The sequence below is a fragment of the Sorghum bicolor genome, chromosome 10 (genome assembly GCF_000003195.3).
Source record: "Sorghum bicolor cultivar BTx623 chromosome 10, Sorghum_bicolor_NCBIv3, whole genome shotgun sequence".
In the NCBI taxonomy this organism is placed as follows: Eukaryota; Viridiplantae; Streptophyta; class Magnoliopsida; order Poales; family Poaceae; genus Sorghum; species Sorghum bicolor.
The window spans coordinates 15,302,314-15,330,097 of NC_012879.2; the positions used below are offsets into that span (position 1 = coordinate 15,302,314).

Sequence of the window (27,784 nt, forward strand, 5' to 3'; positions counted from 1 at the left end):
TGTTTGGTTCAGTGCACTAATCTTTGATATTTGAATTGTTGATATGTTCATTGGATGTTTATATGAGAGGAGCATTTTGGGTGTTACACTGATGACAGGCTTCGGGCTAGTCCAGCTTGAAAAATAATCCAATAGTGTTGTGTGATTGGGCTGCTGGTCAGACCATGGCCCTTAGCAGTATGGCATGTCGTGCCTGGTCCGGTCACTGTGGGTCGTGCCTAGCCTAAGTTCTAGCCTAGATTCATATTGGATGGCTAGACTCAGAAGGTCTCTGCACCTACGTCTAAAGTGGATAACATTAATTTCTCAAGAAATGTAAGGTTCTAACCTAGAGCTTTGTTTAGTTCACCCCGAAAACCAAAAAGTTTTTAAGATTCCCTGTCACATCGAATCTTTCAACACATGCATGAAACATTAAATATAGACGAAAATAAAAACTAATTGCACAGTTTACCTGTAAATCACGAGACGGATCTTTTGATCCTAGTTAGTCCATAATTAGACAATATTTGCCATAAAAAAACGAAAGTGGTACAGTACCGAAATCCGAAAACTTTTCGGAACTAAACAAGGCCTAGGTTTGTACTGGATGGCTAGATTCAGATGGTATGGCACAGCAGCATTGCTGAGCTGTGAAGGCTTCTCCACCTACGTCTTAAGTGGACAACGTTAATTTCTCGAGAAACGTATAGCACAGGGGTGTACTCTAAAAAGCCCTATATATATTGATAACCTGGCAAGGATCAGAGAAACTAAAATGCAACGATATTTTGTCTTAAGAATAGGCATGTTGCCTAATACTCTCTCCATCCCAAATTATAAGACATTTCAACAATCTTGCAAAGTCAAAACATCTCAAGTTTGACCAAAATTATAGAAAGAATTATAAAGATTTATGAGAACAAGTGGATATATTATAAAAATATAATTAACGAAGAATTTAATGATACTTAGTTGATATCATAAATATTATTATTTTATCATATAAATTTGGTTAAACTTGAGATATTTTGACTCTCCAAGATTCTTATAGTGATTTATAATTTGAGATGGATGGAGTAGTTTGCTTTGTGTGATTAGTAGTCTCAACATTTCCTAGTCTATACGAATCACTTTATTTGTACTAAGTGCCCTTAAGATTCATAACCAAAAGTAGTAAAGCTGATAACACGGTTCAACCAAAACTAGTATTCTGAGGCCTCGGCGTTGAAATAATCAATGCCATCACAGAGCGCCGTCTATCCTGACGGAGGAACCAAAAAAGCAAACGGTACCCCCTCTCCGGCCAACACAATCGTAAAAAGACACACAGGACTGCTCGCTCCTACTTTCCGGTCCACTTGTGTTCACCAAGAAAGACACTGACGAACACCCCGAAATTGCCTGGCGTACGCTCCATACTCAGATGGCAGGCAGTAGTGCTGAGCTGTGAAGGTCTCTCTCTGCACCTGCGCCTGGAGAGGACAATGTTTACTATAGTACAGAAATGTACTCTAAAAAGCTTTGTGTATATACATACATATACATACAACTACTATTTATATATAATAATCTGGCTGGAGTCGGAGAAACCGAAACGCGACGATGTTTTGTCCCAAGAATAGGCGCATTACCTGACTTTCGGTTATTATTCACAGATCATGCATGTTGTGCCTTCGTATGTAGTTCTCGTCCAGCTTGTGCCTTTCATCGCCTATTGGACAGAACTTGGGTATACACGGCAGTCGGCAGCTGTCACTACCTGAAAAAGACGCACAATCTGTGACCGTTTACAAAAGTGATGAGACCCTTGTAGCACCGCTACAAGTACGTGCTAGGTGTTGCTTGTGTGCGATTCCTAAGATACTATGGCTTAAGCCTTTGTGGTTGAGTATATGGAAGATAAGTTAACATGTCGTCTTGCCTAACACAAAAATTCGACTCGATGAAATACTCTCTCCATAATCACAAAGGAAGTTGTTTAGGACACAGAGACATAGTCTCTCCAAAGTCTAACTTTGATTTCTTGTTTTAATAAAAATATTTTATCAGAAAGTGATATATGTATATTTTTATCAAAATATTTTTCAAAGCAAACCTATTCATATGGTTTTCACATTTCTAAACTTAACAAGTTAAAAGTTATTCATGATTTATATTCCTAATGTTTGATCCAAATCTTGTCCTAACGACTTTTTCATGAGTATAGAGCGAGTATGTGGTATACGTATGAGTTTTTTTAGGAAAATGTATATATATCTATATATAGGGAGATATATTCACTAGCCAGCTACAAAATAAATTATTCTGTAGCCACCTCCATTTACGATAATTTTATATACTAATTTACGATAATATTTATATATGTTTATGATAGTTGGGTTACTATAACATATAGAGATATTTACTGTAACGTTATAGTATAACATAATAATTATCTTAACTCAAAGTTGGTACAGAATAAGTTATTTTGTAGCTAGATACATGGTATATATTTATTTATTTATATATGTATATTGTGTGTGAGTGTGTGCGTGTGTGTGTGTGTGTGTGATTACTTCATACGAGTAGTTACTTTCATGTCTATATCTATATATATAGGAAAATTACTTCGTACGGGTAGTTACTCTCATGTCTATATCTCTAGATTTAGGGTATATATGACTGAACGAAATATATGCAGACAAAGTATATGATCATACTAGACCATCTAAGGTGATATGTATATTAAATATGTATGCATACATAGAGTATGTGATTATACTCATTATATATACTACAGTAGTGACATTTTAGTACTATATTAAAAATATGGATTCTATCGAAAAAATTTGCATAGTAAGATCTATATCTTGATATGAGTATATAAACATATTCAAACAGGTAAACAAGTATGAACATATACACAATATAGTTTATTGAGATGGAAGTTTACTACTCTCAAAAATACAGAAAATGCACAACCATTATGTCGAAGGGGTCCTCTGGATCCATTTGACATCCATAACGCACCCTCTTCCACTTATTGATAATTTAAGAGAAGTTTTTTTAAATGGATACCTCAAAACTAAAAGTAGGCTGTAATAACCCAGTGTGGATACCTCAAAGCTAAAAATAGCCCGTGATATATACCTACTATAATATCATCAGTTTCTACCTAGGATCCCAACCTCACAACTCCATTTATGTCCAAATTGCGCACAATAATTAAGTGAAACAATGACAAGTCTCAGCCATTTGCTGAAAGCATCGTTTGTTTGCGTTTTTTTAAAGGCCCTTATAATTGAGAGAAGTTTTATACATGATTAATTGAGGTGCGGAAATGACCCGGACAAGAATGAACAAGAGAACTGCTATTGTAGAACAGAATAGAAATAAACTACAACCACCACGTCCCACAGAATTCGTGCCTTGATCCCTTAAACGTGGTATTAACAAGTTTCTTTCCACAATAAACCGTATACTAGAGAAACTGCGATCCTGAATCCAGGCTCACAGGAGAGGAGTGTTCAAAAGATATTAATTGTGCACACTACACTAGTACATTATCACACAATGTCAATATTCGATTGAGGGTGAGTTGATGAACCGGCAATATCTTCTGCACCTCTGTCGCCGAATTTTTCAGTACCAACATCCGCCTTAACTTTGCGCTTGATGTCACGCGATCCGTCGATAGTTCCTGCTTCAATTGCCTCTAGATACATCGCCTTGACCAGGTTGATGAAGCGCCTCCTGAAACTCGGTACTCGGGACATGTTGGCCACAATCCCTTGCAACCTATGAATGAATAAGATGGGTTTGTTACTTGGAGTTCCTTCAGGTTTATTGTTGAAAGTATAGCATGTGGACATAAGGCTGCGCTTGTACCTTCTGATTATAGCCTGCAGCTGACCTCTCTTTATATTGTCATCTGAGGGGAAACCAGCATCGTCCCAGTCAGATGGCTTCTCGTTCTTGTTTGTCATGATCAGCTTCCTCAAGCACGTCTCCTCGTCTTCAGTGATCTCCAGTTTCCTCATTTGATCCTTGATGACCAGAAGTGGTCCAAGCAACCAGTCAAATACTCTGTCTTTAGGCCAGTTGAGGTTTGTCACTTCAACATTATCAGCTACATGAACATACGAGCTATGTTGGTGAAACAAAAAGATGAAACGGGGACAGTGCACACTGAATTATATTGTTAGGTTTTGAAGCGGACATTCGTTCACATGTTGGGTACAGAATCATACATATGAGCAAACCATCCGAATCAGAATTTGCAGATCGTAATAGACACTGAAAGATACACCAGGAAGGTAATTTAGTCCCCAACTTCTTGCATTTTCCTTTGGTGATATATTCCTCCATATCTTCGGCAGTGATCAGGCCCTCACTCAGTAATATTCTTCCATTCAGCTCACAGGACCGGAAGAACCAATCCCATATCTATGTCGTTCAGCAAAAAAGTGAGAGAGGCTGATAAGTCTTTGTTGCTAGAACAGAGATACAGATGAGGCAAGATTTAAGGGAGATTTGTATACTTGAACTGGTCTTAGTCGCTGGACTGTTTGCATGAATGTCTTCGATGGATGCAACACCCTTCTATGCTTATGATGGCCAGTTTGTTGCTTCTCTGCAGGTTCAGTCGTAACCTTCTGCCCTTCCTTGCCAGTTTCACACTTCCTGATATCTGCTTTCCGATATTTGGGCCTGTCTGTCAAAAGTGGCTTACTGACAAATTGAACAAATAATCTATGCATATAGAAGAAATGGCATGCAAGTGATAAACAAATTTTAAAAGGTAACTGCTAAATGTAATGGACCTATGAAATATTCATCGATACATACCTTGGAAGGCATGATCCTTCTCTTAGGTAAAGCAAATCATTGGTATATTCATCAAAAATTGCTACTCCTGAAATCATGTATGCAAGTCCCATTTGGAAAGAAGCCTCCTGTGCATAATTGTACAAGCATATCAGTACAGCTTACTTCATGAGTATTCTTGTTTCATCGGAGAAAATAGTATACAGACCTGATATGCAATCAGTCCTGCACGAAACCCAAAGAAGAAGCTGCTGAAAAATGAAGCTAGTAACCCCCCAATCACAGCAAGTGGCCACAGTATAATGGTCAAACCAGCAAAAGGCACACATACAGTTTCTAAAAATGGTCCTTCCCTTCCAACTAGATCCTCACATAACCTTTGCCATCCTTTTCAACACATGCAGGGGCTTTTCCACAGAGCCACTGCACTTATCATCAGCACATCCACTGGAACAGCAATGAAGGCAACGAGCATGCTTCGTGGTAGATAAGACAACCTACATCAAAGCACCGTAATGTTAGTAACAAAACTGCACACATGATTTGATCTTTCCTCCAGTCATAAATGTCCAAAATTTATGTAGATTGACAACAAAATATTGAGATTACTATATTCTTAAAGGAACAACTTTACAATGTATATAATCATTTCATTTAATACGATATACTTTTAGTTAAGATGAAAAGGGTTTGGCCCACACCGGCCTTGGAGGCTAATGGATGATGTTCTAGACACCATGGTAGCGAAGGAACCACTTGTCGCGGAAGTTAATGTCCACACCAATGCACCAGCACCAGCTGGCTTTGTGAACCCTAAGCCTGCTTCAGTGGAAGACCATGAACTAAGCATTGAACAAACAACTGCACAGTCTGGTTTACAGCCCTTCACTGACAGCTGAAGTGGAAATGCAGATTGACAACATCACCACCAATGCAGCAACTGCATCAGTGTTGCAATCTGATGGCACTAAATCCAGCTGTACTGCTACAATGAGTGATTTTTTTGAGATACAAGTATAAGATCAATTCCTTGTTACCATCACAACTACACTGTCAGTACCCTTACTAGCTGCATCACCCACAGGGAACACAAAGTAATCAACGAAAGAGTAGTCAGCTAGCTGATAAAAGCCAAGAACTAGAGGCAGAGATACTATCCAGTGGGCACAAGAATCCCCTTGCAAAAGAGATTAGGTGCATTGTCACCTTTATCCAAGAATATGGGTTGTGATCTGTTCAATCATTTTGCACAGCATTTCAAACATGCCTTTTTCCAAGATGAAGATGGAAGCATTAATGATTTTGGTTGAACATGGAATGCAAAAAGAGGGTAACAGCATCCAAGGCCGTGGAACTAACTATAAGGATCTGTCATTGTGTAAGGCCAATCGACACTAGTGATCTGGTCAGAAGAACCCTGGCTGCTGCTCTGTGATGACATGCCGTGGCCTGGAGAGGTAAACATCAGTTTGCACAAGGCCCCAATATCCCCGTCACATGGTCCCTCCTGAAATATCTTTGGTCAGAAACATTGACCAGGATGAAGGTTTTCTCTTTTTTTCCCCCATTGGTCGTTTTCAGCATGTTAGGTTATTAATGATACACGTTGTTGCTCTAGAGTGAGTTTGCTGTTGTGGGATCATCTCTTTTCAAAAGTTTTGCTGCTTTAGTTGTTTTTTAGTCATGTTTTAGTAGTCAATCCTGAGCAAGTTGTTGAGTAGTAGTTAAGGGGATTGTTACTCTAGTGGTAGAGTTTTTAGCTGTAGTGGTGTTCTGCTTCCTCCTGAGCAGACCTGGATAGGTGTTTGTTTCTTGTAAGGTTTTAGGCTCCTTATAAACTGGGTCAATTCTCTTCTTATAATAGAATTACAATAAAGTTCTTCCAGTCCTTCCGAAAATAAATAGATTGACTTAGGACAAACCTAAAAGGACATATATTTATGATCGGAGGAAATATAAGTATGCTTATTAGGCTGCATGTTTTGAGGTTCAATAGCGGTTGAAGATATATGCATGATTAGCATTGGGTTCTGAAAAAAGATGTAATATGCTCGATAGTTGGTCATGATTACTGGGACAGGGAAAATGTAAGTTCAAACATACTTGATGCCAAGAGGTGCTTCATCGTCCCCCATTTTCTCAATAAGATCATCCATGAAAGAGAAGTACGAGTGGAAGCAGAAATCGGTGACATCACGGACAACCGTGCAAGCTCCAGTTATTGTGCTTACAGTTCCATCCTGCAGCAATTAGATGATGCCAATAGAACTATTACACGGCTCTTACCGATAAAAGGAAAGAAGAATCTGAACCTAAAAGGCACAACCATACCATAAAACAATGACTCAGCTTGTCAGTGACACCCTCACCAACAGCCTCAAAGGTGGCCATAAGAGGTACAAAAACTCCATATCCTATACCACTCAGAAGACTCCCAATAATGGCAAGTACTGGCAAGAGAAGCAGTGGTAATGGCAACAGAATTCCAATAAGAATCTTCAACTCCAGCCCGATCCTTTCGGTTCTGCAAAACCAGAACTAACAGAACTGATCACATTATTGATTTCACACTCATTTATTTATTCAGGATACAGATGAGCGGCAATGCAAGGAAATCACACAAAACCTGCCAATGTAGAAGGAAGTTACCGTACTTAAGAACACAATAGTATGTCCAGATGAAATGTGCAGGCCAGAGACCAATAATAACCGCAGAGTTTCCAAAGAATACGATGGAAGCCGTAACCGGACCGATTAGGACAGCTGCAGAAAAGAAGAGCGAGTCATTTGCATCTGCCTGAACCACACATGACATAGACAATCGTTAGCCTGAACCACAGATGATATAGACAATCATTAACACTGAGCACAAACAATACTACAAATGAAATCATCCACACAGAGACAGTTCATAAATAAAAGCCGTGGCGTGGCCAATCTGTGCTGCTGCTGTTACCTTTGATGGATCCCAGGAGCAGGAGGAGGATGAAGAAGGGCACGAAGGACACGAAGCTCCAGAGCTTGCCGAGGAAACCCGCAGGGACCTGCATGGATCCGAGCGAGGCCTAGGTCCTAACCAATCGCCTCGCCTCGCAGGTCAGCAGTATCACGAGCTCACAACTCTGCTGCTCGTATGTGTAGTGTAGTCTTTCTTGTTGTGCCCTGCCCTGGCAGCGAAGCCGGGAAGCCTCTGTAACAGGCTAGCGAAAAGGGAGTTGGACGCCTGCAAAGACGGTGGAGTTCATCGGCATGTGTTGTGAGAATCAGAGGCGGTATGCTGTGGAAGCGTTGGGACTCGCCACGTGTTGGTCTGCATGAGCCACGGGCCACGGCGTATACACGACGGTGTGGGCCCACTCCCTAGAGATGTGCATTGTCATCGCAATAGATTAGAAGGGGGGGAAATCATGACCTTTCAAACACATCAGAAGAAAATACTTGATTTTTTATTCAGGAGATGCAGAATAACCTGAATCAAATGCTATCTGGAGCGTTGCCCGAATTTCCAATTGCCGAGTCCAGAGCTACAGATTCCACAAACGTTGACCAGGATGAAGGACAACAAAGCAGGGGAATCAAATGTCACCCTGCTAATTATTTTTTTTCCATGCAAACTGACAATAAGTCATGTGAACATACAGCAGCTAGGAGAGGACTACATGCTACAGCAATGTCATAGCGCCAAACATTGATACATGATCAGCCCAAGGAAAGAGAGGCAAAATGGCCATGTGTCAACTGCCCGCACTGGTGGTTTCTTGCCAAGCAATGCTGCTCGTGAGTCGTGACGATAAAATAGGGGCGCTAAACTTGTACACCAGTCAAGAAACAAAATGGTAATTGTTCAGATAGCTCATGGCCTGATTACAGAGCTATCTAATGTGGATGATCATCTTGTTGAAGAAATCCTTGTTCTCAGGAAAATACTCCAGCAGCTCATCTTTGGTCACCCACGCGAAGTCCTTGCATTTTCCAATATGGTATTTCGTTGTGCCAACCACTTGTGACTTGAAGAAGAAACGCTGTGAAAAGCATAACAGGATTAATGTTACAGAGAATTGACAACGAACACATCTTCCTGCCATACAAAGGCTAAACAAATGCAAAAGCCAGTGCTGACAAGTGATGAGGAAACCATGGCAAGGATATTAGTGAACAAATTTCCTTACAACACGCAAGGAACTACAATGTATTGCAAAGAGCTTTCATCAATTCGTCAAATGAATTAGGCACCTTGAATGGTGAAACACTTGAATCCGTTTGTTCAACCGCCATATGAGCCATTGGAGCATTGCCAACAAAGTATGTATGGTCAAGTCCCCCAAGAACAGATTTTAATGCAGCCTCAGCACACTGAAACAGAATCCAGTATATAAGAAACCCTAGATAACATCTTCAAATTTGTTGTGCATTTAAGGTGTGATGTAGGCAAAAAAACTGAAAGCAGACTACATCATGAATTAATTGATAGTTTTTTCATTTGTAAAATTGCAGAACTGCATACCAGTCGCATAGTTTCTTCATTTTCATATACTTTTTCCGGAAAATGCCATACAGGCTTTCCATCAGGAGCCCCGTAAGCATTGCCATACAGCAGGAGATAAAGTTTATTATCAAGAGCTCGTTGTAAAGACCTACATAAAACAATGGTTTAGTAGGGGCTTGGACAGTGCAGTACTTAAAAGCTAAGAAATGCCATGGAACTAATTCATAAAATATATTCAACTTTCAGCGCAATTCTATGGTGCCACGCTTGCAAAATGAAAAAAGCAATTCCTAATCATGTTGATTAAAAAGTTGCCCATGACAAATGCCTATTGCAGTCATCTTTGAGCAGACACAGAGAATAACATCAATGAATGTTTTTAGCTATGAACCCATCCAATGATGCTCTCCTATTTCAGCTTCTCACAAGAGCAGACACATTGTAACAATGGTTAATAGCCTGTTGTGATCTGCATTACTTGCCCTCGAAACAAAAGTAGCTTAAGACTTCGACAGCTTGTACTGTGAATCATATGGAGCTATAAAAGTTGCTGTAGCACAGGTCATGATGGGCAACTAGCCAAGTACAACTAAAGCAATACACATATTTGAATTGTAAATCAAAATCAATTATAATGTGATGAATTGCTAAAGAATGGGAAAATCCATAGCTTTCAAGGGTAGAAACTCCCTCCACAATGCATATTCCATATCATTGGATAAACCCAAAAAATTCTACCACAAATAGAAAAAAAAAAGAGAGACCAATGATTATTTCATGACCAAATTGCAACGCGTATTCAATGATGTTTTGGGTTCTATGGTTGCCTAACAAATGGAAGCTATATTTGAATTAGAGACATGTAATTCCATTGCACAATCACATCTGCAGTTCAGCTAGTTATCATAGTAACTAGAGACATGCAGGACACCTGAGTGTATGGAAACAATAACCTTAAGGCATGTCAGTCTCTGCTCAGAAGAACCATATAGAAACTATAAGACATGGAGGTGCAAAACTTACTTCCGGTCATTTGTTTTGTCAGCCTCGGTAATTCTTGGAGCAGGCACATAATCAATATGATAATCACCCTTACCCCTATAGAAAGAAAAGAGTTAGGATATTTTTCACACCCAAATAAAAAAGGGTAACTCAAAGGGATAAAACTGAGAAGAAGGCCGTAGTAAAAGTCCCATGTATCAGAGCAGAGCCAGAGAGGAGTCATAGCTTATAATAAAACATGCAATGACCTGATTCATGTAATGAAGATATGTCTAGCTTTATTTATCCCTTCATTTTCTTAATCAAGTTCCAATCTAGTCTGTTCTACATTTAAGTATAGAGCTCAAGTATGTCTATCATCCCTCATCTATCATGAGTCTATTTGCAATTTCTCTAAGTGTGACCCTTCGTCCTATTTTAGTAGAGTAGAATTCTCCGTCTGCCACTACCAATAAGGTCATGGTATTAGGGCTGCCCCAATATCAGTTTCAGGATTATAGAAGAAATTATTATGTTTATAACACACAAAATTCAACATCATTTTAAATCCACAATTTCCAAATTCAAATTCAAACACTAAATGCATAATAAGCTAATTCAAACATAAACATAGGGCCCGTACACAGAGCATTACACACTCCCATTTCCACTACCACTCCCTCCATTCTTGATGCTAGAATTTGAAAATACATTTGCATTTTATTGACAATTGCCAAAACACTCAGTAAGATAGTTGCATAGTATATGTAATACTCCCTCTGCTCTAAATTGTAAGTAGTTCTGGTTTTTCTAGGTGGATAGCTTGTACCTACATATACAGTGTCTAGATATATAGTAAAACCTATGTACCTAAAATAAAAGCTATGTATCTAAAACAAGCCAAAACGACTTACTATTTGGAACAGAGGGAGTAGTTATCACTGCCTATGTCTTTTTTTCTAAACAGCAATCAAGACCTGTACTAATGCACCACAAAAGCATACCCCTTTTCTCTGTTCTCGCAATTTTGAAAAGATTATTTTAATACTATAGTGCTTATGCACAGCAAAAATACACTCATCCCAACCCATTTAAAAATTGAATTTGTTACAATACCTTCACAGCAAAATTGGAACAACCAGGAATGGGGGTGGTGGGGGCGGTGAATTAGGGAAAATAAGTCTATGACATAAGCGACACAAGGGAGGGGGAGGGAGGGGTATCACCTTGCGTCGGCCTTGCCGAGGACCTCCTCGGGGTATTGCCGTCTGTACTGCTGCCTCCACCGAAATCTAAACAGAGAAAGGAACCAAAGCCACGCAAAACCAAATAAGCATAACGAAGCAAGATCACACAAGGACAGAGCGAACTTGAGTGGATCTTCCGTACGAGAATTCTTGAAAAGCGTAGACAACAGGGTGGATCTTGGGGATAACGACGGGGAGTCGCTCGAACAGCACCGACGCCACAAGCTTCCCGTCGGCCGTTGCCTTAGATGAAGCCACAGAGGAGGCGGAGGAGCTGAAGCCGCGCGGTTCCCGGAGAGAACGGCGAAGAAGGCTCACCGTCGCCGGCAATCGGGACAACATGGTGGGGGGGCGGCGGTCGGGTTCGGGGGTGGTGCCGCGCCGCAACGGTGTGAGGAGGGAACTGGGAAGAAGGCGAAGGAAGAACCCTCTGCCTAAACCGTAGCCTCGTGGGCCTTGTCTCTACGGGCCGGAGCCCCCAACAATGTGCTCCCACTCTCTTTGCTTCGTTGTTTTCCTTTTTCCGATTTCGAGGCAAATGGCCACATGTTCGACAGCCAATTCTTCTAAAATTTTTTGAATTTTGACAATGTAGTATTTTTGTTTTTATTTGACACATATTGTTTAATTATGGAGCTATTAGGCTTAAAAGATTGGTCTCATGATTTACAGATAAATTATACAATTAGTTTTTATTTGTATCCCCGACACTAGAAAAAATTAGATTGTTCAAAGACACTCCGTTTCTTGTCAAATTTGTTGGCGGACACTACGTCTAATCAAACATTATTACAAAATAGATATAAAATCATATAAGTACTAGAAAATTATACTATAAATTTTTACACGCTACATGATGAGAACTATAGTGTAAAAATATTGTTTAGTATTTTTAGTATCTTACTAATATATTAACTAATTAACCATGGTTATCTTTGTCTATTTATGAAGAGGGGCAAAATGATCATTTTCAGTGCAAAACAATATTTTTACACTATAGTTCTCATGTAGAGTGTAAAAAAATTTATAGTATAATTTTCTAGCACTTATATGATTTTATATCTATTTTGTAATAATATTTGATTAGACATAGTGTCCACCAGCAAATATGACAAGAAACGGAGTGTCTTTGAACAATCTAATTTTTCCTAGTGTCCGTTGGCAAATGGCCACCATTCTACATGTCCCACAGCCAATTCTCCCAAAAGTTTTTGGATCTAAACAAGACCTCGGTAGCGATGAACCATTAAGCAATCATAGGTAATTTTTTACATGCACCAGGTAAATGACCGTACGTTGCAACGAGAACACAAATACCGTAATAACATATGTACGAGAAGTTTAAGAAAGATAGATAGTCAACTCTAACTTTGAATGGAAACTAAAACATCAACTTTGATTATCTATAATGTAAAAACCTATATTACAATAGTAATAATGAAACATTAATATAATATTAGATAAGTCTTTAAGAACATGTTACGGTATGTAATATATCAACAAGTTATAACTACTTGTCTCTTAGGCCTTGTTTAGTTTCCAAAAATTTTCAAGATTCCCCATCACATCGAATCTTTGAACGCATACATGAAGCACTAAATATAGATAAAAGAAATAATTAATTGCACAGTTTGTCTGTAATTTGGGAGACGAATCTTTTGAACCTAGTTAGGCCTTGTTTAATTCTAAATTTTTTTAGGAAATCGACACTGTAGCACTTTCGTTTGTATTTAACAAATATTGTCCAATCATGGACTAACTAGGCTCAAAAGATTTGTCTCGTCAATTCCGACCAAACTGTGCAATTAGTTTTTATTTTCGTCTATATTTAATACTCCATGCATACGTCTAAAGATTCGATGTGACAGAGAATCTGAAAAATTTTGCAAATTTTTTTGGAAAACTAAACAAGACCTTAGTCCATGATTGGATAATAATTACTAAATACAAACGAAAGTGTTACGGTAGCCAAAACCAAAATTTCTCTCCAACTAAGGCCTCCTTTAGTTCACACCAAGAACAAAAAAATTTCAAGATTCTCCATCACATTGAATTTTACGGCACATGTATGGAACATTAAATTTAGATGAAAACAAAAACTAATTACACAGTTTGCCTATAAATGACGAGACGAATCTTTTAAGCCTAGTTATTCCATAATTGAACAATGTTTGTCAAATAAAAACGAAAGTGCTACAGTGTTAAAATCCAAAAACTTTTTGGAACTAAACAAGGTCGTATTTCTTTACATGTTCACCTCAAAAATCAAAAACATTTTAGGATTTCCGGTCATATCAAATCTTACAGCATATGCATAGAATTTCTCGTCACATCGAATCTTACAGCACATGCATGGAACATTAAATATAGACGAAAACAAAAACTAATTGCATAGCTTATCTGTAAATCACGAGATGAATCTTTTGAGCCTAATTAGTCTATGATTAGACAATATTTATTAAATAAAAATAAAAATACTACGGTATCTAAAATAAAAAAAATTGTAAGTAAACAAGGCCTTAGCTAGCCTGTTGCGCGCTGGTCTGAGAGCGCTCCTGCTACGGCGCGCATGGACATCATGTGTGTCGGGCTCATCCAGCTGCATGAGAGAGAGGATGCAAGCCCGCATACCAAATTGACCCGTTTGCATCCTGTTTTATGCACTTTGAATGAGAGTGCTTGGCCGATTAGAGGACCGCCCGTGTAGGGGACTGCCACGTTGCTTGCAGATAGGCAGCGTTAAGGCGTTGTTTAGTTCACACATAATCCAAAATCTTTTTAAGATTTTTTATATTATGAAATCTTGCGACATATTGATGAAGTGTTAAATTTTTAGTTTATTTGTAATTTGAGAAATAAATCTTTTCAACCTAATTTGTCCAAAACTTTTTAAAGAAAGTGCTACAGTGTTAAAACTCAAAAACTTTTTAAATCTAAACCATGCCTAAGGCCTTGTTTAGTTTATCCCAAAATTCAAAAACTATTCAAAATTCCTGGTCACATAGAATCTTAGGGCGCATACATAAAGCATTAAATATAGATAAAAAATATTTAGTTGCACAATCTCAAAATAAATAAATAAAAAATCAGATCTACCTAGATAGGTGCGTGACCACGAGTTGAGTGCATGGAACCAGCACCTACATAATACATGGAAGTATACATTTTGTTGTAAGCCATCATGTTGCTAGGCCTCAACAACAGCGACAGCAAGATGGCCTAGGTAGACGGCAGCACGCAACAGGCAGTGTTGGGCTGGCACCAAGACCGGCCGAACAAGAGAAAGTGTTTCTCGTGTGAATAATTTACTTTTACTTTTTTTTAGGCCTTGTTTAGTTTTCAAAAAAATTTGGTTTTGGTACCGTAATACTTTCATTTCTATTTAGCAATTATTGTCCAATTATAGACTATTTAGGCTCAAAAGATTTATCTCATGATTTACAGGCAAACTGTATAATTAGTTTTTATTTTTTACTATATTTAATGCTCCATGCATGTGCCGCAAGATTCGATGTGATGAGAAATTTTGAAAAGTTTTTTTTTTTGTTTTTAGGGTGAACTAAACAAGGACTTAGTAGTAGGATATACAGTAGGGTCTGATTGATTGCTGATACTATGATAGCTCATGTTAGAGTCTAGCATTGGATACCTAATTCATTGTAGCCTTATGCTTTCAACCATTGTTTGGTTGTCCGCGTTCACATGTAAAAACTTTGTTTGGTTATATGCATAGGAACGTAAATTGATTGTGTTCGGTTGGTTGCATAACATTTATATGGTCACTGATTATTAGAGATGGGTAACATTACCCCTTCTCCATCCTCAACCACATCTTTGTCTCTTGCATCCCCTCTTGCTCACCGACGCCATCTCTTCCTCTGGTGTCATCTCCCCCCCTCTCCTACCGTGGAAGAAAGCTATGAGGAGATCTCCTAGAGCTCAAGGGTGCGGCCCGCCTCGTCGCGGGTCTAATCCTGTTACAGCGGTGAGGGTGTGTGAAAGGTCCTTATTTGGTTTTGGTAATTGAGTAACAACTTAGGTGGACTAATAGTGTTTATGTGAGATACACAGAAGATTAGTCCACAGGTGATTATGTGATGAGGGAGGAGCTCTTTGCATATGAGACATGACATGGAGTCATATGACCAAGATGGAGAAGATCAAGATGAGGCTTGGCTTGATAGACCGGTTGCAAGAGTGAAGGGCAAGTCGGAGGCTTTGAAGCGAGGGACCGCGTGTGATGGTGAAGCTTGAGCAAGACTTGGCACCGATAGATCAAGACAATGGTGAGCAAGTGAGATCAAGATTGATGAATCAATACGGTCACGTGATGATATGAAGTGGATCATATCATTTGGTGATTGGTTGGTGCATGTGTTGCATCAACATTGGAGGAGATGGAATGGAAAACAGAAGGCAAAGGTATAACCTAGGGCTTTTCCATTTCACCGGTCATAGGTGTGTAGAGAAGTTGATGACCGGATTTAGGATAGATGGCCGTACTATCAAGAGGGGCAAACTTGTTTGCATATCGGTCATCTAGTGCCACTTGAGCGATCTAACTTTGCATACGTGTTAGGATCGAGTGGCGCGGCAAGTTTGAGAGGCTAACTCCTTTGGGAAAATGTTTGTGAAATGCTAACACACATGCACATGGTGGTGTACACTTGGTGGTGTTAACACATTTACAAAGGAGGTGGAGTTTCTAGGGTTGAGAGGGGTGTGGGTTTTGAGAAAAATAAGTGTATATTTTCTATTGCGCCGATGGGAAATTTGGAGAAGCTGCGGGAGTGCACCGGACGCTGGCACCAGACGCGGACAGGACACTATTCGCGCGTCCGGTGGTGCATGACGTCAGTGAGTGTTTGTTCGTGTGTCCGGTGGTGCGTGACGTCAGTGAGTGTTTCTGGCTGAAGAGCACCGGACACTCAGGGTGCATCCGGTGGCTCGCGTCCGGTGACCCTGCGAGTTTGTGGTGCTCTCTACGCACGGGTCCGGTGTGCACCAAACGCATCCGGTGTGAAGCAGTAGAGCGTCCGGTGTGGTTGGTGCAGGCGCGCACACCTTGGGGCTATAAATAGAAGTGGTGGCCGGCTTTGGCTGGTGCTGAGCACCCTTGGGACTTAGTGTCCATGCTTGGGGAGTGCTAGTGAAGCCTCTAACATACAGCCTCTAACATACATATACTTGATAGTGATCATCCGATTGTGTGGGTGAGCGATTCTACTGCGTTACAGTGAGAGATTGCATCGAGTGGCACTAGGTGTTTGTGTTGCAAGCCGGTGGTGCTTGTTACTCTTGGAGGTTGCCACCTCCTAGACGGCTTGGTGGCTTGTGACTCCGTCGAAGCACGCAAGGAGATTGTGCAGTGCTCCGGAGAAGAGATTGTGAGGGGTACGGTGCTCACCCCGCGGGGATCGCGAAGAGCAACTCTAGTTGAGCGAGACGTGAAGAGCAACAAGTGGTCCGGCCGGGTCAAGTGCTAGAGCTTGTGGTAAGCACTCCACGTGGGAGAGTGTGACTTGCGGGTCACCACTAGCAAGAGGACTGGCGGCAACCTTGGAGCTTGTCTCAACGGGGACGTAGCTTGGTGGCAACCAAGTGAACCTCGGGAGAAAATCATCGTGTCAACTTTGTTCTTCCCGTTGGTTTGCAAGTCCCTAACACAAGCTTGTTTTTACATTCATATATTTGTGCTTGTGTAGTTGCTCTTGTAATTAGTTAGCTTGTGTAGCTTGCTAGTTACCTTCTTGCTTGTGTAGCTAGAAGTAGTTCTCTCGCGTGACTAATTTGGTTTGTGTAACCTTGTTAGTCACATTGCTTAGTTTGTGTAGCTAAGTAATTTGCGCTCTCTAATTTGTCATTAGTTGCCTTGTTATTGAGCTTGCTAGTGAGCTTAGGAGCTTTGTGCTTTTGCTTACTAGTTTGTGTAGGAGCTCCCCCGGTTTGTAAAGTACTAGTTGCATAGGTTTGTGTGACCTTGCTCCTAGAATTGTTTAGGTGAGCTCTTGCTAAGGTAGCACCTTGCTTGCTTGTTTAGGATCTTTTCAAGGTGCTAGAGAACTTAGATAGAGGGGTGTAGTCTTGGCTAGACCGATAGTTTTAATTCCGCTTTTGTTTCGGTTAGCCGGCGCAATAAGTTTTAGAAAGGACTATTCACCCCCCTCTAGTCCGCCATGTCGACCCTTCAACCGGCCTCGCCCACGATGCTGCACCTAACGCTTGTCGCGCCGCCGCCACCGCGGCGCCGTGCCGCGCCCCGGTCGTCGTCGTCCTCGTCGCCCCCCACGCCGCCTCAACCGACGACGACGGAGAGGACGAGGGCGACGCCACGCACACGCCTCCTCCGACGGTCATTCGAAGTACGCGCAGCGGAGAGCTTTACGGGGAAAAAGGGTTTCAAGGAAAGGAATGAACAAAACTAATGGATCTGAGGCCATGGTGCACAAAACTAACCTCGTCACTGTAGAAGTTGTTGCCGCCACTCTCCATCAGCGGTAGCTCGAGCCCGACCTTCTTCTCAAAGAGATGGCCTAGGGGCCATAGATCCCGCTGCTGGGATGGCTGTCGCGCCATGGATCCAGTGCAGGGATGGGAGCAGCGCACGCGGCGGCGACCCGTAGGATCCTGCGGGGTGTGGGATCAGCGAGGATGGCGTGGGTGACAGCTGCGGGTCGGGGATGGTCTTGCGGTGGCGGCGCGGCTTTGTGCGGCTGCGAGTACCGCGTGATTGCCTCGAAGGAGCAGTTGGTCCCACCTGCCGGCACCTTCCAATCGGTATCGCGGGAGATCGCACGGGAGGAGGCAGGCAGATGGACGAAACTAATGTTGCACCAAAAAAATGTCCACACTTTGTTCTTTTTAGTTGTAGGAGAATTGGCAACTCTCGTGCTTGATTCGTCGTGGAAAAAAAATATGCTCCTAAGATTGGATCCAAAATAAATACAAAGATACATTTTTGGTTTTGCGTTCTATAATTTTTTCTCCTCTAGTTCATATATAATAAATTTGTGCATTGTACTCCCTCTAACCTATTGAAAGTGTCATTTTTGTTTTCATACTTTTTGTTTGACCATTCATCTTAATCAAAATTTTTATATAAATATTATTTATTTTTTATGACTTATTTTATCATTAGAGATACTTAAATAATGAATTATTTATTTTATTATTTGCATAAAAGAATTAAATAACATGAACGGTCAAATAAAAAAGTCTAAAAGTCAAAAACGATATTTCTAATAAGACGAAGGGAGTAGGTAGGAATTGGTTAATGCTTCTCGCTTTTGGTCTATTCTTGGTCTACAAACGAAATTCTCAAGGGCATATTTGGATTGGGATAGGAATAGGGATACAGACGGCGAACATTGCCCTGTTTAGTTTTAAAAAAAATCGTCCTATTATATTGAATCTTTAAATACATATATAAAGTATTAAATATAGATAAAAATAACTAATTATACAATTTGTATGTAATTTGCAAGACAAAAATTTTTAAGCCTAATTAGTTTATGAGTGAACACTAATTACCAAATAAAACCAAAATGCTATAATAGTCAAATCTAAAAATTTTCGCGAACTAAACAAGCCCATTGTATCTCGAGGAAATTCCCTGTTCCTTGTGAGCCACTAAAAAAAGTTCAACGGACTTCAGTCTACTACTCTGAATTTTTTTGGCCCTTCATGTCACTGTCGTCAGATAGGGCTCTGACGATGTTAACCCACAGGTGGAAAGACGAAAATACCCTTAGGTCTAAATATATCATTAATATTTTTGAGCATCTTAACAACTTTAAATAAAAAACTCAAAACTAGAAAGTCATAGATCTCATCGAGATCTACAATTTTCATATAAAAATTATTTTTATTTAATTTCACAAAAAATATATGATTTCATATGGTTAATATATATCTTAGAAAAATCATATTTTTTTTCCGATATGGAATGAAGATAATTTTTAAGATCTACAACCTTTTATTTTTGGAATTTTCCATTAAAAGTCATTAAGATGCCCAAAAAAACTAACAATATATTTACAACTAAGAATATTTTTGACTTTTCACATCCTCGGTTTAACACCATTAAAACACAATCTAAAGGCAGTGGCCTAGAGGGAAAAATTATTTGGAGTAGTGGTGCCGAAGTCCGTAAAACTTTTTCTGTTGCTCACAAAGAATTATGATATTTTATAGTGACTTGCAAGGAATTCCCTCTTGTATCTTAGCCATCCATTCTTCACACTCATTTAATCATAGTCATTTATTTACTCTCTCTGTCCATGAAAGCTTTAACTTATAGAGTTGTCTTAAGTAAACTTTTAAAACTTTGATCGATTTTCTAAAAAAATGCTAAGATTTATAGTACCAAATTAATATTATTAGATTTATCATAAGATATATTTTTTATAAGATACTTATTTTATGTCATATATATTGATGCTCTTTTTTCTATAAAGTTGGTCAAACTTAAAAAAATTGACTAACACAGATTATAAGAGTTGAAGCTTTCAACAACATAAGAGTATTTATGTATCCCTATCTTCTCATCCCCTATATCCCAATATCACACCTAAGCTTAGGCCTTGTTTACTTCACCTTAAAACCTAAAAATTTTTCAAAATTCCTCGTCACATCAAATCTTGCGGCATATACATGAAACATTAAATATAAATAAAAAAGAACAACTAATTGCATAGTTTATCTATAATTTACAAAATAAATATTTTGAACCTAGTTAAGACCTGTTTAAATTCACTCAAAAACCCAAAAGTTTACAAGATTGTCCATCGAATCTTGCGAATATAGATAAGAAATAATTAATTGCATAGTGTACCTATAAATTACGAGACAAATCTTTTAAACCTAGTTAGTCCATAATTGAACAATACAAACAAAAATACTACAGCGTCAAAATCCAAAAAATATTTATATCTAAACAAAACCTTAGTCCATAATTAAACAATAGCTATCAAATAAAAATAAAAATGTTACGGTACTCAAAAACTTTTGATCTCTTCAACTAAACAAGGCCTTATAACCAAACCTTTTAATTAACCGGAAAAAAAAAGCTACGAACAGACCAGCTTCCCGTCCTCGCGCAGAATTCCCTCTCCTTCGCCGGTCTACGAGCGAGGAGCGAGTGAACGGCACAACCTCTCTCGACCACGACAGGCCGACGACATCAGATAGCGAAGCCGCCCTGTTGTCCCGCCGCCCGCCTCGCTGCCCGCGTCGAAACTGCTGGTGAGCTCCCCTTCCATCACCACCGTCTCTGTTACGACTCCCGTAACCCTAGATTGCAGCGCCCCTCCCCCCAGTTCGCCTCGCCCTCGGAATGTGGAAACCCTAGCCACCGTCGCCTGCCATGCGCCCGCTTTTTATTGTCTAGATTTATGATTCTTCGCCTAATCTTGCAGAATCTGGAAAATCCACGAATGGAGGGTGCCGTGACGGAGAATGCAGCGGTGCCCGTGGCAGCGGCGGCCCCGGAAGCCGCTCTCCACTCGGATCAGCGCGTGGAGAGTGGTGCGGTGGTGGAGGACTCTGCGGCGTCCACGGTGGCTCCAGAGTCAACTTCTGACGCAGATCAGGCTATCGAGGATGCAGTCCCGGAGGACGGGGTGGACGAGTAAGTGATGCAGATTTATGTGACATCTATTGCTCTCTATCACTGTATGTGCATTCTTCGATGATGATTCTGTATAAAATCTGGATTTGCTTTATAGAGAGAGTACTATGAAGATGTCCGTGTGATGCAATTGATGTCACCAGGGATACATCCATCCTAGTTTTGCACGATTTCTCATTGAGAAGGATGTTCATTTGAAGCATGTACAAGCAAATAGCCCTAAATGCAACCAAAGGTGGCGTTTGGATACAATTTGGGAAAGGGATAGGGAAATAGGTGGGTTATGGTGGACAGGATTATGACCTGGTTATGAGATCCCTATCTCCTATTCCCTTGTTTGGCAATTTGGTTTGGGATATCACATGTGGGACCCACTTACTACTTTTGCTAATAAAAAAAATGGCCTGTCCCTATGCTGCGGACTCGATGGTTCTCGTCTCCTGTCTCTATGTGCTCATCTGACTGAAAGCACACATCCAGGCATCTAGTACATGAGTGATAGCACCATGGCCTGGCTTGCTCCTGCTTGTGCGTTGCCAACTTGCCATCCTTCGCGCTACTCCTACCAAGGCACTCATCTCGTGCCACCGGGCAAGCGTGGATGCCAGGGGCGAGGTCCGCGAGAGCCGGGTGAGTTGTTGCCTTGGTGCTGTTCTAGATCTGGTGGTGATGGCCGCGAGAGTGCGTGCCACCATGGGAGCTGTTGCTGTTTCAGACTTCGAGCTCTTAGCGCTGCAGGTGGCTGCCTTGGCCGACACCGGCGTGTGCATGGGAGGCAAGCCCGTGCGGTGCGATTGGCGGCTGGACGGCGTGCGAGGCGAGCGGCAGATCGATGGTAGCCGCCACGCACGGATATCTCTTCCTTCACACCGTCGCTCGTCTCAACCATCAGCACAAACCGCCGTCGTTTCCCTGCGTAACCCACCCCCCTCGTCAGGTTGAGATAACCTTCCGATTTCCCTTAGAGCCATAGTTTTTAAGGTAAGGCGAGGTGCGGTCGACCCCCTTCCAGACGCCTAGGCGTTTGAGGCGCAAGGCGAGGTGACGCCATACTAACATCTTAAGATATAATACCACTAGAAATCAGAAGCAAATCATACCATATATAATATCATACTCCCTCCGCCCTTGATTCAGGGGCACACTAGCTCTGGAAAAGGTTTCTGAATTTACAGGCGCCTAAGCCGTTTGGTGCATTGGAGCCGGCGTTCACTTCCTGTATTCCCGTGCGGAGTTATTGTGATGGGCACGGGCCACGAGCATTCCAGGGGAGTCGAACCATGCATGCAGGCATGCAGGGAGTCGGAACAGTCTGGCATGCGTGGGATACGAAGGATTTTGAGGCGTTTGTGGCTGGAGAGTTATGGTAGTTATGACTTCCTTGGTCTTGGTGAAAAATTTTAGTGCGCCTCTAAATCAAGGACGGAGGGAGTAATAAATAGTTCTGCTACAGTAACAGGGCACAACATAAAGTTGCAAACTAGTAAATCTGAAATCTCTCATCTCTCAATAGGAGCAAATTAGACTCTAGTGACATAACATAACTTAATTACTAGTGCTGCTAGTCTATGGCAACCACAGATAGCAAGCAACCAGCAAAGCAGAGGAGAAGGAGCAGAGCAGAGGAAGAAGATGCAGAACAGAGTCCACACAGCAGAGCAGAGGAAGGAGATCCAGAGCAGAGGAAGCAGGGAGAAAAGGACGCACCGAAGGCCTAGGGGCAGACCAGGTGGGGATTGGGGATGTCCTCTTCTCTTCCCCTCTCTCCTCTGTTTCCCTCTCGCTCTCTGGATGGCAGACGGAGCAGTCGCGACGGGGCAGGAGTCGCGCGGACGAGCTGAGTCATGCGGATGGGTCGGAGTCGCGCGGGGCAGCCGTCTGTGGCGGCGCCGGTGCCGGATTTCATGTGCTCCGCCGCCCTCTTCTCTCTTCCTCTCTCCTTCCTTTTCCTCTCTCCTTCCTTTTCCTCTCCCTCTCCCTCTCCGTCTCTCCACAGATGAGATGAGGATTGGGAACAGACATGATGGGGATTCCGGAGCCTCTGGCGGGAGATGTAGGCGAGCCACAACTTCTTTTCCCGCGCGAGCGGCGCTGCTCTTCCCCCCACACGCAGCTCAATCCTTTTCCCTTCCCGTGCGCACGCTCTTCCCTCCTTTCCCCCGGCGCGCGGATCGCGCTGCTCTTTCCCTCGCACCTTTTCCGTCCAGCGGTGTCCGCCTCAGCAAATCCGACGCCTTGGCGACGACTTTTGGCCCAAGGCGACGCCATATGCGAGGAGGCCGCGGTGAGCATGACGCCAGTCGCCAGGTGATGCCTAGGCGACGCCTTAATAATTATGCTTAGAGCAACTCCAGCAGTAGCCCTAAAAATAAGGCCCCTACTTTTGATTTCGATGCTCCCCCTCCCCCTACTTCTTGGGGTTCATCTTGTTTGCTTCAACTCCAACAGCACCACCCAAATTTGGACCCTCAAACCTGTTCCAATTGGAGGATCGAATCGGCGACCGTAGGGTCTCGTGCACGTGCAGGGGAAGAGAGAGAGGGAGTGTGCGCTGGGGCTAGGATGGGGCCTGCCCTGTTGGGCCAACGAGAATGGGGTCTGAGGGAGGAATATGTTGGGGCTCAAGTATGGGCCTTGATGGAAATTGCTCTTACCCAGTGCTACAGTATATCCCTTTCCAACCACCCAACAATAGGTTAGGGTTCAAGTGTCTCCTCATATCCCATACCCACCCTCATTTCCGGCCACCAAAGTGGAAGAGTGACGAAGAAAGTTCCTTCATGTGCATTATATACTTGAAAGAAAATGGGCATAAGTGTGACAAAGATTACAAAAAATAAAGCACGACAAGAAAAAGGAACAGAAGGGGGGTGTCAAAGAGCAAAGGAGATCTTTTACCTTTATATGTTGTCATCCCATCTTTGCATCATATTATTCCTTTGCAATCCAGATCACCAAGCATGAAAGCACCTTCCCAATTTCTCGTTCAAGATATATTTGTCCAAATTTATTAGATTGCATAGTCATTTTTTATTTGTAGTTTTGAAACTCTTGACCCAGTCTAAGTAGTAGTTTCTTATTTTGTCGTAATGTCAAAAAGATAATTCCTTCATTAAGAAACAGGTTTGCTTCCTAGCTCTTATCATGGTATCCAAAATAAACTTCAGCCGTGCATTGTTTAACATAATTTGGGGTCAATCTTTTCATATACATGGTCATACAAAAAACCAAATATTCACTCGGATGCTATTGAAATTCAAATGGTGACCGCATTTTCCTCATGGCAACACTTTTTTTTTTGACACAGTGGAAAGTTTTGCATGGACCTGAATTGTCCAGGAATTACAGCACGTTCACTTTGGCCAGGGTTCTTGTTTTCTTACATGTTTAAAATCACATCTCTTTGGCACATTGTTTTTTAATATGTTAGGACAGCATAAACATTGCCGGTCTTCGTCTCCAATTTTGTTTACTGAATTTGACTTTAATTTGACTTCGCTTATGAGCTTTAGTGCAATGCATTTTCATTTCAGGGATACAGTGACAAATGTTGATGTCAGTCCTGAGGACATGAGAAGCATCATTGAAGTTATAGCTGACACTGGAAAGTTCTGGTATTAAACTTCTCCTATACTGCTTCATAGTTTCTATTCATGTATGAGTTTTCTGTTCTTTTAGAGTTTTAAGTTTTAACACTGTGTGTGCCTCCATCATTCTGCACAAAAAATAATTTAGTTAATTGCCTCATTTGAACTGATGGTATATGTGTTTCATGGTCTTTGAGTAGAATCTGTTGTAAGATGCTAACCAGGCATGTACCAGGACACTACCTTGATTATGTTTCTTGCATTTTGTTTTGAAGGCATTCTTGCTGCATCCAGAATACTGGGACAAATTTATACTTGTGACTAACTCCTTTGCAGGCATGACTGGAGGTTCCTCAAGAGTGTACTGTCTATTCAATTGAAGCAGGTATGTGTATTGGGTTTGGGTATGTTGGCTGTAGTGTGTGGTGATTTGTTGTATATGTTTATCATCTAAACTGATGTTCATCATGTGAAGGTCTTGGATGAATATTTTGAGGTTGAAATGGTGAGCCAAAATGATGGGCAACAGAGGTCTTTCTCAGAGCTATTTAGCCGGCTAAATGGTGGTACGACCTTCACACTTATTTTATTATGCTATAAAGTTCGAGTAATTTTTTGTTGTTGTGTATATATGTATTTCTGAATATTTTCAAGGTGGAATAGACCTATTATCCTGGTTGACTGTACATATCAAATTCTTCTTTGTTTGCCCTTTGAGTTATGCAGTAGCTCATGTTCTTAGTTGTGCATAGATATAGCTTATTTTGGTTGTTAAGAACTTGAAGCATTGAAATAGTACTCTTCCATGGTGGAAGCTAGACGTTCTAATCTGCACTGCATGCCTTGTGATTTGCTGGATCAAAGATTCAATGGATATTATTGGTAAAATAACTAGTGCTTGAAATTATTGGTGTCGCACCTCTTGCATGAGTTTCCAACTCAAAGTTGGTGTAATGGTGCTTTTATATTTATGTGATATATGGCTACATCATACTCCTGTTCTTTTATTACTTCTGTAGAACATTATTAAGTTGAGACTAGCATTTCATGAACCTTCTACTTGTTTTTTAACATTGCAAAAACGTTTAAATATATGATTAGACCAACTAGGTACTTGAAAGCTGGTGGTGGGTTTTCCATTGCAGCTCATACAAGGCCTACTTGCACATCAGCTAATTTGTTTCTTACAGATAATTAGAGATAACTCCTTGTGTGGACTGGTTGCAATACCTGTTTTTGGACTATTTGCAAATATGTGATTGTTTGTTGAATTATTTTGCAGCACTCGAGAGGTTTGAAGAGGGTCCTCCATTCACACTGCAAAGGCTTTGTGAGGTGAGACTTTCCCCTTTCATTTTGCTTCTAAAACTTAACCATTCTAGATGAGGTGGTGCATCATGAATCCATTCATCAAATTTGGTGGAATGGCTACATTCCTCATACTAGTACTAGTTAGTAGCTTGTGAGAAATGAGGTGGTGATGTATCAACCCATTCCATTCCACAAACCAAACAAAAAAAAAGAGAGAAGTGAGAAGATGATGGACTAACCCATTCCTCAAACCAAACACCATATTAATGTCAGTGACACAGTTACTTATAAGAAGAATCCGTTTTCAATTATACCTTTCATTCATCTTACTTCGAAGCAAATAGTCTTACATTAGTTTCCATTGACAGATTTTGTTGGATCCAAAAGGAACGTATACAAAATTATCAAAGCTTGCATTGGCCCTGGAGAAGGTTTGTCAGTTGAGCTTTCACTATTGCTTAGCTATCAGTACCATGCAGTTCTTAGCTATGTTATCGTGTACTCTGGGTTTTCCCTTATTCCCTATTGATCCAAAGTGCAAGTTCTTTACTTGTTGGTTTACCACCTAAAGTGAAAATAATGTACCTTTGGTTTGAGTTATATTTTTTTTGAAACAACATCGAGTGCACCTTGATAACAAATAGATCAATTAATTTACAACGTACCAATTGCTGCAGTTCTTCTGTAAGTAAGAAAGACAAAATGAGGTTTCCCATGCCTAGGTCCACATTAATATGAGAGTGTATCTGCTGACAGTTTTTTGCATTTTCATTATGTTTGTGTTCTTCTATTTGTTCTGAAACATTCATTGGCAACTATGGTCTCTCTTGTTTGTAGAATCTCCTAGTTACATCTACAATAACCAAGTGCACTGACCCATATCCAGCTGCTCATGGGCTGCCATGTTCGGATTGCACACAAATTACAGAAATTTCTGGGCCTGCTGATGTAGAGTCTGTGAGCACACCTGAGCACACAACAGCAGTACCAAATGGAACAGAGCATATAGCAGGTGATGTTGACGAAGAGATGGCTGATGCAGAAGCTGAGGAATCATCTGGTAGCCACGACGTAGAAATGCAGGAGGACAAGCCTGATCAGGTTGATAATGTTAATTCTGATGCTAATCCTGGTGCTGCAGCTGCTCCTGAAGCAGTTAATGCCAGTGAATCCACATCGCAGCCACAAAGTTGAGCTTGCTAGAAAAGAAAGCCATAGAGCCAAGTTTCCAGTACAGCGGTCCATTTAACAATCTGCGTCTTGCTCACCAACTCTTGGGATTCGCTTCCTCGCCTCCTCAAACAACCAGAAAGGGAATGTGGATTCAGAAGCTTACAGAAGTTTGCTGATCATACTAGACGGTGGTCATGCCTGAAACACTTTAAACTTTCCAGGAAATGCCTTACTCACAAAGGTCATGGTATGTTTTGATCAATTGTACCTTTGTTTCTGAGGCACCACATCGGTTAGAAAGTCTCTGTACGGCTTTTGCGAAAATCCATGAAAGATGAGTAAAACGAATATCTTCACTCAGTCTCTACTAGTCTACTGAACTTATGATGTATCATGATTCATGAGAAAGTGAATTTCGTGCACGTCTTGCCCCCTGTCTACTCCAGTATTTATTAGTGAACCCATGACTTTGCGCTGATGCCTCAGGCAGGCATCAAACATTTGTACTGCGGATTGCTCATGCCTGCAATGTGCTTTAGGAGCTACTTGGCTCATTGCTGATGTCCATTAGATTTTTGATAGT

At 41.1% G+C, this 27,784-nt stretch overlaps 3 protein-coding genes across 3 annotated transcripts; 1 reads left to right on the forward strand and 2 right to left on the reverse strand.

Annotated features, from left to right (window-relative positions):
* LOC8076432 (uncharacterized membrane protein At3g27390) lies at positions 3,302-8,395 on the reverse strand. Its single transcript, XM_021450556.1, is given in 11 exon segments — positions 3,302-3,759; positions 3,850-4,090; positions 4,212-4,407; positions 4,503-4,671; positions 4,810-4,916; positions 4,997-5,285; positions 6,892-7,028; positions 7,120-7,312; positions 7,443-7,551; positions 7,745-8,148; positions 8,258-8,395. Coding segments are annotated over 10 exon segments (1,767 nt in total). The 5' UTR covers positions 7,839-8,148; positions 8,258-8,395; the 3' UTR covers positions 3,302-3,527.
* Positions 8,341-11,954, reverse strand: LOC8076433 (54S ribosomal protein L17, mitochondrial). Its single transcript, XM_002438233.2, has 6 exons — positions 11,645-11,954; positions 11,482-11,547; positions 10,298-10,372; positions 9,293-9,422; positions 9,022-9,141; positions 8,341-8,810 (listed from the first exon to the last, which is right to left on the reverse strand). Exons 1-6 carry the CDS (start codon positions 11,842-11,844, stop codon positions 8,661-8,663), a joined length of 741 nt encoding a protein of 246 aa, XP_002438278.1. The 5' UTR covers positions 11,845-11,954; the 3' UTR covers positions 8,341-8,660.
* Positions 20,569-27,628, forward strand: LOC8076434 (serine/threonine-protein phosphatase 4 regulatory subunit 2). Its single transcript, XM_002436875.2, has 8 exons — positions 20,569-20,745; positions 20,919-21,130; positions 24,664-24,744; positions 25,054-25,102; positions 25,193-25,283; positions 26,000-26,052; positions 26,397-26,459; positions 26,866-27,628. The coding sequence occupies exons 2-8, from the start codon at positions 20,937-20,939 to the stop codon at positions 27,220-27,222; spliced, it is 888 nt and encodes a 295-aa protein (XP_002436920.1). The 5' UTR covers positions 20,569-20,745; positions 20,919-20,936; the 3' UTR covers positions 27,223-27,628.

Excerpts from the sequence above, each read along its gene's own strand:
- LOC8076433 (XM_002438233.2), bottom strand. The coding sequence starts at position 11,844 with ATGTTGTCCCGATTGCCGGCGACGGTGAGCCTTCTTCGCCGTTCTCTC. Across the intron at positions 10,373-11,481 it reads CTCGGCAAGGCCGACGCAAG|GGGTAAGGGTGATTATCATA; the intron begins GTGATACCCCTC and ends TTCTTTCTATAG. Across the intron at positions 8,811-9,021 it reads CAAGTGTTTCACCATTCAAG|CGTTTCTTCTTCAAGTCACA; the intron begins GTGCCTAATTCA and ends TGCTTTTCACAG.
- LOC8076434 (XM_002436875.2), top strand. The coding sequence starts at position 20,937 with ATGGAGGGTGCCGTGACGGAGAATGCAGCGGTGCCCGTGGCAGCGGCG. Across the intron at positions 25,103-25,192 it reads TGTCTATTCAATTGAAGCAG|GTCTTGGATGAATATTTTGA; the intron begins GTATGTGTATTG and ends CATCATGTGAAG. Across the intron at positions 26,460-26,865 it reads TTGCATTGGCCCTGGAGAAG|AATCTCCTAGTTACATCTAC; the intron begins GTTTGTCAGTTG and ends TCTTGTTTGTAG.